The 11,815-nt window shown below is 39.5% G+C and overlaps 1 protein-coding gene across 1 annotated transcript in view; it reads left to right on the top strand.

The window, feature by feature from the left end:
• The first annotated feature begins 4,239 nt into the window (after positions 1 to 4,239).
• LOC133455123 (netrin-1-like) overlaps positions 4,240 to 11,815 on the top strand; it is a 462,555-nt gene continuing 454,979 nt past the window's right edge. Inside the window, exons 1-3 of the mRNA XM_061734036.1 lie at positions 4,240 to 4,481; positions 7,587 to 7,765; positions 10,435 to 11,272. Coding sequence (XP_061590020.1) covers positions 7,589 to 7,765; positions 10,435 to 11,272 — 1,015 coding nt within the window. The 5' untranslated portion in view covers positions 4,240 to 4,481; positions 7,587 to 7,588. The remainder of the gene's footprint in view (positions 4,482 to 7,586; positions 7,766 to 10,434; positions 11,273 to 11,815) is intronic.

Below are 11,815 nucleotides of genomic sequence, written 5' to 3'. Positions count from 1 at the left end.
CCCGTCACCTCATGTGCCAGACACGTTGGCGCTGCTTTTATGACTTGGACGCTGCCAGTGAGACTGGCACAGCAGAGTTATTGAAGATTTCTCCTCCGAAAATATGAAACAGGTGTCATAAACGTGGTATGAAGGATCCTCCTGTGTGAGCAGAATCAGGCCGAGCCTTCAAAGAGGACGGGAGGGAAATCCATCACTCAGCGGAGACACGGGGAGAAGGTGCAGACGGAGCAGCATGAGGGCTTCTTCTCCTCCTTTCAGGGAGGAATATAACTGATCGGCTGCTCGAAGAGTGAAGGTGGAAGAGACGGAGGCTTTGGAGAGCGAAACATCTGGAGGGAAACGCTACCGGGCCTGCAGATCCAGTCCGGTTGAACTGAACCGAATCTGCAGAGACAGCATGAATAAAAACAGTTCTTCTTCTCTGTCTCTTGTCTCAGTTTTCACATCATTCTGCAGAGATATAAACCTGCATCACTCTGTTGCAGTTGTTTCTGGGTAAATGAAGACCATCCAGGTACAGGGGCCCCACATATCTACAAGGAAGGCCCCCCCAAAACCTCGGAATGAGCCTCGTCTTCAATAAAGTGACCCAACTTCTTCTGCAGCCGCTTAAGCGAGAACATTTGGCTGGTTTTTATGAGAAATACTGAGCTTTCTCTTGCATATTTGATAGTTTTCTGGAAGATTATGAAGTTACATATTAGTTATTAGCTGCATGTAGCCCGAGACATGAAATAATACACTTTAAATACATCTTTATTCCTTTTTTTGTGTGTTTATTATATATTGCAATTACAAACACCTCTGATTTTGTCTTTAACAGTTTCTAAAATAACATTTTTGTACCTGGGAACCGGGAAATGTCTAAAACACACGGAACAGCAGGTCCTGAGGACCTGGACTGACGAACGTGGTCTCAAAGGGTCTAAACTCCCACATCACACCATTGCTTTGTATAATCGGGGCCCAAAACGTAAAAACAGCCCCTATTTGAAAAGAGACAAGCTGCAACATGCAGCGTAACCGAGGGCTTGACTCGGAACCAGCAGCTATGAACAGAGCTGTGAAGACGTGTTTGAGAATGGAGCAGTTGTAGCGACTCCGACTCGACTAAATCTGCTCAGGATCAGATCAATAAACTGGTGACGACTAACCAGTCGTAATTCGGGGTGGGAGGCAAAATCCAGAAGAATACAGTCACGATACAAACAGTTAAGATCAAGCAGAACTCACCTGAGACCCGATAAAAGCCAGGAGTTGAAGGAAAAGTTGTAAAATATGTGAAATCGGAGCAACACTTGTTTAATTATGATTAAAGGGGACCTATTATGAAAAACATGTTTTCTCTTGCTTTAACATATATAAAGTGGTCTCCCCTCAGCCTGCCAACTCAGAGAAGGAGGAAAGCAACCAAATTCTGCAGTGTCTGTACAGCCGCCCGGATGAGCCGTCCAGTATGATGTGGATCTACCAGCCGTTCAGATCCTGCTCCCGTCGTTACGTAACCAAAATGTGATTTACATAAATTGGACTCCAATGCGTGAAACCACGCCCACAACTAACTCCGCCGGCCGGAGCTTTCGCCATTTTTCCGTAGCGGTGTATCGCGTCATTCAGGCAGCCAATCAGCACAGAGCCTCATTATCATAGCCCCGCCCACTCAGAATCCCACATAGATAATGAGGTTAGAGCAAGGGTCAGCAACCCGCGGCTCTAGAGCCGCATGATGCTCTTTAGCGCCGCCCTAGTGGCTCCTGGAGCTTTTTCAAAAATGTTTGACCTTTTTTTTCCCTTTTTTCTTCCTTTTTTTCCTCTTTTGTTCTCTTTCTTTATCTTTTTCCCTTTTTCTCTTTTTTTCTTCTTTTTTCTTTTTTTCTTCTTTTTTATTCCTTTTTCCTTTCCTTTTTAATCTCGACATATCTACTTTTTTCTCGAAATTGTACTTCAACATTAATCTCGACATTTCAACTTTTTTCTCAACATTTTTACTTTTTTCTCGACATTGTGACTTTTTTCTCGAAATTGTATTTCAAAATTAATCTCGACATTTCGACCTTTTTCTCTAAATTTCAACTTTTTTCTCGACATTTCGCCTTTCGCCTTCATTCTAAGGCTTATACAAGACTTTTCATTTTTTGCAGCTCCAGACATATTTGTTTTTTGTGTTTTTGGTCCAATATGGCTCTTTCAACATTTTGGGTTGCCGACCCCTGGGTTAGAGAATGGGAAGATAAAGACATGGCTCAGGGGACGAATTTCTAATTTATTTAGCAAAAAAAAAATCAAAAGCTTGTTTTTAAGACATTCAAAACCTGTTTAAAATAGGTATTAGATGCCATAATAGGTCCCCTTTAAGATCAAGCAGAACCCACCTGAGACCCGACAAAAGCCAGGAGTTGAAGGAAGAGGTGTAAATGAGGTGAAACCGGAGTGACACTTGTTTAATTAAGGATGTTAGTGTTTAGTCAGGACTCCAGTTGGAGGCGTGGTATTATTCTGCAGCAGGGTGATGCCTCCCCCTCCTGGAGCCAGCAGAAAGCGCCCGCGGCCGGTGTCCTGCCAATCTTTGCTACCTGCCGAGAAATGCTACTTTGTGGTTCTGCGCATGCGCAGAGTCGATTTTCAAAGTTTGCATCATTTCTTGCACGACGTAAAATGGATAATATGGGAGTATTTTATCCTTCAAAATACACTACATGACATGAATTGCATTACACTTTGTGAACATTATACGATAAAGAGAAAAAAAAAACAATTCTATGGCTTTATTTGATATTCATTCACAGGGGCGTCAATTGGGTATGGCAGCCGCCACACCTTTGCTTCAAGGGTTAAATGTAAATGTTTGTTTTTTAAATACATTTATGGAATTACTCTATGTCTCTTTGTATTGATTATTCTATTACTTAATACATATAGAATAACTACAAATGCAAATCAGAACAACATGATCGATTTCACTAGTTATTATACACTGCAAAAATTCAAAATCTTAACAAGAATATTTGTCTTATTTCTAGTTAAAATGTCTCCTTTTTATTAAAAAAAAATCTCATTACATTTAAGACAAGACTCAAACAAGAAACAAACATTTTCACCTGTTTCAAGTAGACTTTCACTTCAAATAAGTAGAAAAATCTGCCAATGGAACAAGTTTGTTTTGCTTGTAATAAGAAGATAAATCTTGTCCCACTGGCAGATTTTTCTACTTATTTCAAGTGAAAATTTACTTGAAACAGGTGAAAATGGTCAAATAAGTTATTTTTCTGGTGATGGCTCTTGTTTTAAGTGTAATGAGATTTTTTGACTAAAAATGAGACATTTTAACTAGAAATAAGACAAATATTCCTGGTAAGATTTTGAGTTTTTGCAGTGAGCGAGACTGCATTTGAAAAAGTTCCAATTTTCTTGACCACACAGATAAGCTACATAGCAGACTTCTGTGATGAGTATTTGCTGGACGTGTTGATTGATACTCTAGTTAAGTTCTGTGACTCGTAACTTTTCCATACCTTAGCTTTGACTGAATTGACGCCACTGTTCATTCAGTCATTCGCCTTTATTTAACCAGGCAGGTCATTAAGAACACATTCTTATCTACGATGACGGCCTGGCAAGCGACAAGGAAGTGGTTTAGGGAGTAATACACAGTAAAATTGTAGCTCTACAAAGGTAGAAAACCATTAGGGAGCATTTTTCGGCAAAGCAGCAGAAATCGGCAGATCCCCGGAGCGCCGGAGCTGCAGTTCCCGCCGTGACCGCAGGGGGGCGCGCTGGCTCCTGGAGCAGAACTGCGCACTCAACAGGTCCGGAGCCTGAGCCGCGGGACTCCACGGGAATTTAACCCCGAACCACGCACTTCAGACCTGCGACAGCAAGGTTTTATTCTCCAGGAGTTCAATTTCATCTCTGTTACTCCGACTGAGTCCCGACGGACCCGCTTTGCCGCGACTGCGCACAAGTTTTTGGCTCCACAACTTATTGCTGTGACCCTTCTAGAGGAATCACGGCTTTATTCTGCTATTTGAGATTTATTTCAAATTAATCTCTTCTCCCTGTTTGCATTTTCATCTCAAGACTCGCTCAGACGGGTTTGTAAATAGCGTTTTTGTCTTCTGGAGGCTGGTAATTTACGCACGTCAGTGTTGTGACGCGCCACCAGTGGACGGCGTTGTTCCGCCCGTTTCCCCCTCTGTTTCCCCCACTGTTTCCCCCCCAATCCCCCTAAAGGATGCGTTCACCTAGAGAGAGCCAGATCTGGGAGTGAAAGAGCTGCAGGGGGAGAGAAAGAGAAAGGGGTTTATTAGAAAAGAGCGGCAGGAGGAGAGGGACCTGCTAGAAGGACGAGAGCGACTCCGCAGTCCTGCCGCTCCTCTGGTTTTTACGCACGAAGGAGCGAGACGCGCCGAGGACGATCCGTGCGCCTTTTTCTGGATTTCTTTATTTTTATTTTTTACACCAATTTAAATTATTTTCAGGTAAGGTGAGATTTCTAGATGTTGTTTTTTTTTTCTCTGAAAATGATTTAGTCATTGACTCCACGTGTTACAGCACTTTGGTGAGCCTTCAGTCTTTATAGTGCATGTTATCCGGGGCAAGATACGATGCTCAACCGACTCACTCTTTATTAATTAATGGTATTTATTTCGAATTCTTACACACAGTTGTCCTGAGTGGTCACTGCTTTAGACCAGGTCATGTTAAAGCCATAACACCATATTGACATTAGGGATAGCTGCTGTTATTGTCTGCCAACCTGTCTATTTTATTGCCCATTAGAATACAATAGAATAGAATAGAAGGATTGCTTGATTTCAAAAGATCAATATTAGTATCACCAGCTATAAATAGTACTTTTTGATTATTTAATGTATACATTTCTTCTACCCAGGCATTAAAAACTTCAATTCTAGCATCTGGTGCTCTATATATACAACTAATCAATACATTTTTACTATTCTCCATACATATTTCAACTGTTAAACATTCTACTAAATTATCAATCACAGTTGTCATATTTTCTATCACCTTATAGTTCAAGTTACTATCAACATAGACAGCTACTCCTCCTCCACCTTTGCATTTCCTATTTATATAATTAAATTCATAACCCTCTAACCCAAAGTCCACACCTTTTTCCTCGTCAATCCACGTTTCTGATATGGTAATTATGTTGAATGGTTGTGTGAAGCGACTTAAGTACTAAGCTACTATTGCAACAACACATCATCAGTAGGGTAAAACTAACCTGTCTCACGACGGTCTAATCCCAGCTCACGTTCCCTATTAGTGGGTGAGAATAGAATAGAATACTTTTATTATCATTATACATGGGTACAGTGAGATTAAAAGCAGCAACACCTCTCCAGTGCAAGACAGTGCAAACAGATAAGAAATATAAATAATAATACACATTTAAAAAGGTTAAGGTGCATTTTGAATAGTGAAAGCAAGACCTGAGATCCTATAATAACATATAACTCATATAATTCATATGTAATACACTTGTTCTGTTCAAGTTGGTCATGAGCGCAAAAACCCCAGTGTTTATAAATGAACAGATTGTTTTTAGGTATACTGTTCATCATTATAACACTAGAGGTTCCAGTCAGCTCAAATTACCAATTCCAAGGACCAATCATCTTAAGAGGTCTTTTATTTATAGATCAGTGACTTTGTGGAATAACCTCTGCTACATACTCAACAAATTAACTTTTAAAAAGAATCTTAAAGCCTACTTAGCATTGTGAAGTTTTTGTGGTTTGTTTGTTCTTTTTGCATTCTGTATTATTTAATAGTTTTCTTTTCTTTAATGTAAATTTATCTAGTATCTAATTTGTCATTTGCGTATTGAGTTAAATCATGTAATCACTTTGTTTTAATAATTGTATAATTATGTATGTTTTTTTTGTGGACCCCAGGAAGACTAGCTGGTTGCTATGGCACCAGCTCCTTAATAACATAAAATCAAAAATAACTACAAATGTGGTGGAATATTGCACAGATAGGCCGGGAAAAAGTATTGCACGTAAAAAAAAAAAAAAAAAAAACAGTAATGAAGACATTCACATATTGTTCAGGGCGATATGGCTTTGGGGAAAAAGCTGTTTTTCAGTCTGTTGGTTTTTGACCTGATGACTCTGTAGCGTCTTCCTGAAGGCAGCAGGTCAAACTAATTAACTTTAAATATTGTGATTTATTTATTTATTTTATATATTGGATGGATCCCCATTAGCTGCCGCCTTGGCGGCCTCTAATAAAGTACATAAAATATTACAGAAATGATAAGACATAAATACATACAGTCATACATTCCTAGCATAACTACATTTATAATAAAAACAACAATAACAATAATACACATACATGTACACACACACACACACACACACACACACACACACACACACACACACACACACACACACACACAGTTATATATGCATAAAATCATAATATATTAATAACACTATAATTATACTAATACACTATAATACCATACATTAGTAATATATTTCCAGTCACCGCTATCATTATAATAATTCTACTCATTTCAATATCAGTAATAAATTCCCAGTCATATGGTCTGCAGCATTAGGTGAGCCTTAAGTCGTATTTTATTTGTTAGTTAATTTGTTTTGTGAGCGAGATACGTGAGGAGGGAAAGAGTTCCAGGACATTATTGAACGATAGATAACTGATTAGTTCTCAGAGTTGGAGGTATCAGGTATTCAGAACTGGCATTTCTGGTGTCATGGTTATGTCTGTCTCTAGTATTTAGTAATTGGTTGAAAAAATATTCAGGTGTCTGATTGAATATGATGTTTTTAAGAAACATCAGGATGTTGTAGCTGAGTTCAACTTCAACCGTAAACCAGGAGCATATCAGCTTTATTTGTACGTGTTGAACAGTGAAGTGCCAGACTAGCCGCTCTGTTTTGAACCAGTTGCAATTTATGTATTTATATATTGTGATAACGTGCTTCTATTACATTTGTCTTTTTATCCATTGGATTTCTAAATAAAGATTGTCTTTTTATATGAAGTCGTTATATGAAGTCAGCCCTGGTTTAGTTTAGTTTATTTGCACATAAAAATATACAACCGTTTTAAAAGTACAGACGAACAGCATGTAGAAAAAAAAAGGAAATAAAAAAAAGAAAGACAATATAACAGAAAATGTGCGGGAGGAACCAAAAAAACCCATAAGGGCTTGTCGAGTGGTTCCTCCTATAGTGAAACAAACAATATGTACAGAAATATGTAAAACATAGGACAACTAAGGAAAATAAGCTGAATTACTAGAAAAACAGGAATCTAATGAGGGAGTGCAGAGAAGAACTGGAAATGAATAGTTAAGCTTTGCTAAGTTGGGCTCGCAAAAATGTTGTGATTTGTTTTTTGAAAGTATTTGTACTCAAGCGTTCTCTAATATGGTGTGGTAAGATGTTCCAATAAAGAGGAACCTCTGAATCTAATTGAAAATTGGGAAAAAGTAGACCTGAAGAGGGTGGGATGTGGGATGGAGATTGTTTGCAGACCTAGTATTGAAGTGATGGTAAATGCGTCCTGTCCTCCTGCAGGGATGAGGATCTGCGCGGATGCTGCGCTGCTGCTGATGCTGCTGCTGTGCACGGCTCTGTGGTGCCGGAGCGCGCACGCCGGCCACGCGCACGCCGCCCCCCCGGACCCCTGCTACGACGAGCACGGAAACCCACGCCGCTGCATCCCCGACTTCGTCAACGCCGCCTTCGGGAAGGAGGTGAGTGATTGATTTATTGATTGAAATCTTTATTTTGAGCATACAAGGCAAGGCAAGTTTATTTATAGAGCACAATTCAACACAAGGTAATTCAAAGTGCTTTACATCAACATTAAAAGCTGCAAGACACAGTTAAACAGTAAATACCAAATAAAATGATAAGAAAAGAGGTAAAATAATAAAAAGCACAAGTTGTTAAACAGTAAGGGCAGTAGAGTACAGCAGGTACATCTCATTCTTACAATGGCAAGAATTACGTTTCTATACGGTCAAAACGTACAAAGACCGGGTCAAATACAGTATTACAAAAGTAATGTGTACAGTAAATAGGTAATAGACAAATGACAGCTCTTATTAACATATATACAATTTTTGTAAAGTGAAAGGTGCAGCAATATGAGGTAAACATGATTATTGGAAGGTGCATTGTTACAGCATATGATTGTGTTATTATAATTATTATTATTATTGCACGGTGATTGATTACTTTGAGAATCTATGAGTGATGAAAGTTCATCAGAGCAACAGTTTGGCAAGGCTTTATATCAACATTAAAAGCAGCAAGACATAATTAGACAGTAAATAACAAATAAAATGAAGTAAAATTATGAGAAAAGAAGGTAAAATAATAAAAAGCACAAGTTGCTGAAAACTAAGGGCAGTAGAGTACAGCAGGTACACATCTCAATCGCAGTTTTCAGAAAGTATTTAATTTAAGAGTATGCTTAAATAACTAATAAATGAAATAAAATGATAAGAAAAGAGGTAAAATAATAAAAAGCACAAGTTTAATTAAACAGTAATGTTTTTAGGCCTGATTTAAAGGATCTACAGTTGGAGCAGACCTCAGGTCTACAGGAAGTTTGTTCCACCGGTGAGGAGCAGAATAAGTGAACGCTGCCTCACCTTGCTTGGTTCTGGTTCTGGAACCACAACAAACCAGATCCAGATGAACCTCAGGGGTCTGGGTGAAAAAAACCAACAAAAAGCAATTACACAAAACAAAAAAAGAATAGAAGAAGAAACAGTCATTAAACAAAATCAAAGGGAAATAAACGTTCATGCCCGAAAAGGAGTATAGGAGGAAGTAAAAAAAACGTATGAGGTCCTACCCCTTGTGTTCTGGCTCTTCCTTTCTAGCTGTTCCACAGAGTAGAACTAAAACATTTGCTGCTTTTAGCCACTTTTATGCTCCAAAAATGTGGAAAAGCCTGCCGGAGGATCTGAGAGGAGCTGGAAATGTGGACATTTTTAAACGTAGACTGAAAACTCATCTCTTTGGTCTGGCTTTTATGTAGCATCAAATTTTATAGTTTGATTCTGTTTAACACTTTTTTAGAGGTATTTCTTTTCTTTATTTATCTGTTTCTTGTAATGTTTTTATTATTATTATTATTATTATTATTATTATTATTATTATTATTATTATTATTATTATTATTATTATTATATTTTATTGTTGTGGACTGATTATTTTTTAGCCTTCATTCTTGAATTTTTATCATTTTTATTTTTATTTTTATGTATTTTTTAACATTTATTAGAACCAGTTCCTTGACAGTCTCACACAGAATGACAGGTACAAATACTCAGCTTGGTATCATAAAGACATCATACCAAATTTCAGAGAGGTGGAAGGATATTGTTCATAAGTCCACTTATTTCAGAATAATAAAGAAATAAAAAAAGAAAATCCAACTAACCCAGTTGCACAGAGACTATATTCTCACTTCTCTAAATACATTATAACAGGTGTCCATTTTGTAAGATACAACTCTGTCTGGAGTCGAAGATTTGCCGTCATGTGCTCCATACAGTTTACATCCTTAAGTCTTTGGGTCTTTATTTTTTTTATTATGCTTATTTTTCAGTCAAAATGTTAAGCACTTTGTATTTCATGTACCTGGATGAAAGGTGCTATACAAATACAGAGGTGTCAAGTAACGAAGTACAAATACTTTGTTACCTTACTTAAGTAGAAATTTTGGTTATCTATACTTCACTGGAGTAATTATTTTTCAGCTTTTTACTTTTACTTCTTACATTTTCACGCAATTATCTGTACTTTTTACTCCTTACATTTTAAAAACAGCCTCGTTACTCTATTTAATTTCGGCCTTTAAATAAAACTATCCAGTTAAATTGCTCCATCTGGATAGAGTGAATTTGGTTGTGGTTGTTTCAGATGTTCTTGTCCAGTTTTGTTCTTACATCCGTTCCCTCAGATTCCTGCAACTAAACTTGGATGTACATTCCAATAAAGGTTAGGATAAATGATAACATGCCCCTGAAGTTTGACTTTTTGCACCATTACAATACTTATAGGCAACTAGTCATCATATCTTCTGCTCTCTGAAACAAACACATGTTAATGCTCAATAGTACACATATATGGTTCTTTAATATATTTGCATTATACTAAGATGCATTCATTTTCAATGGCTTTTGTCCTTAATGGCTTTTTTCCCCCTTACATTACTTTTACTTTTATACTTTAAGTAGTTTTGAAACCAGTACTTTTATACTTTTGAGTAAAAAACTTGAGTTGATACTTCAACTTCTACAGGAGTATTTTTAAACTCTAGTATCTATACTTCTACCTGAGTAATGAATGTGAATACTTTTGACACCTCTCTACAAATAAAATGTGATTGATTGATTGATTGTAGGTGCGCGCGTCCAGCAGCTGCGGCGGCCGCGCGCCGGGCCGCTACTGCGTGGTGACGGCGGCGGAGAAGGAGCGGGAGCGCGCCCGGACCTGCCACACCTGCGACGCCTCGGACCCCCGCAGGGCGCACCCGCCGTCCTACCTCACCGACCTCAACAACCCGCACAACCTCACCTGCTGGCAGTCCGAGAACTTCGTGCAGTTCCCGCAGAACGTCACGCTCACGCTGTCCCTGGGGAAGAAGTTCGAGGTGACCTACGTGTCGCTGCAGTTCTGCTCCCCCAGACCCGAGTCCATGGCCATCTACAAGTCCATGGACTACGGCAAGACCTGGGTGCCGTTCCAGTTCTACTCCACGCAGTGCAGGAAGATGTACAACAAGCCCAGCCGGGCCGCCATCACCAAGCAGAACGAGCAGGAGGCGGTTTGCACGGACGCGCACACGGACATGCACCCTTTGTCCGGGGGGCTGATCGCCTTCAGCACCCTGGACGGCCGGCCGTCGGCGCACGACTTCGACGGCTCGCCGGTGCTGCAGGACTGGGTCACGGCCACCGACATCCGCGTGGCCTTCGGCCGGCTGCACACGCACGGGGACGAGAACGAGGACGACTCGGAGCTGGCGCGGGACTCCTACTTCTACGCCGTGTCCGACCTGCAGGTCGGAGGACGGTGCAAGTGCAACGGGCACGCGTCCAAGTGCGTGAAAGACAGAGAGGGGAATCTGGTGTGCGAGTGCAAGCACAACGCGGCGGGGCCGGAGTGCGACAGGTGCAAACCTTTCCACTACGACCGGCCCTGGCAGCGCGCCACGGCCAGGGAGGCCAACGAGTGCGTGGGTGAGTCCCGGGGTCACGGATCTGGGGGGGGCTGGGGTAAAACAGGGGCAGAAAAAGCTCTGGTTTATATTAATAATAATCAGAATCAGAATCATGTTTATTTGGCCAAGTCAGGTCAGACAAGACATGGAATTTGACTCGGTTATTTTCGCTCACTGTACAGTAAATAGATAATAGACAAATGACAGCTCTTATTAACATATAGACAATTTTTTTTAAAGTGAAAGATGCAGCATATGATTGTGTTATTATAATAATAATTATTATAATTGCACAGTGATTGATTACTCTGAGACTCTGAGTGAGGAAAATTCATCAGAGCAACAGCTTGGCAAGTTTATTTGTATAGCACAATTCAACACAAGGTCATTCAAAGTGCTTTACATCAACATTAAAAGCGGCAAGACACAATTAAAACATAAATAACAAATAAAATGACAAATGACAGCTCTTATTAACATATATACAATTTTTAAAAAGTGAAAGGTTCAGCAGAAAGAGGTAGAAAAAGCACAAGTTGTTAAAAAGTAACGGCAGTAGAGT

Source organism: Cololabis saira, chromosome 1 (assembly GCF_033807715.1).
Source record: "Cololabis saira isolate AMF1-May2022 chromosome 1, fColSai1.1, whole genome shotgun sequence".
NCBI lineage: Eukaryota > Metazoa > Chordata > Actinopteri > Beloniformes > Belonidae > Cololabis > Cololabis saira.
This window is presented reverse-complemented; position numbering and strand designations above follow the sequence as displayed.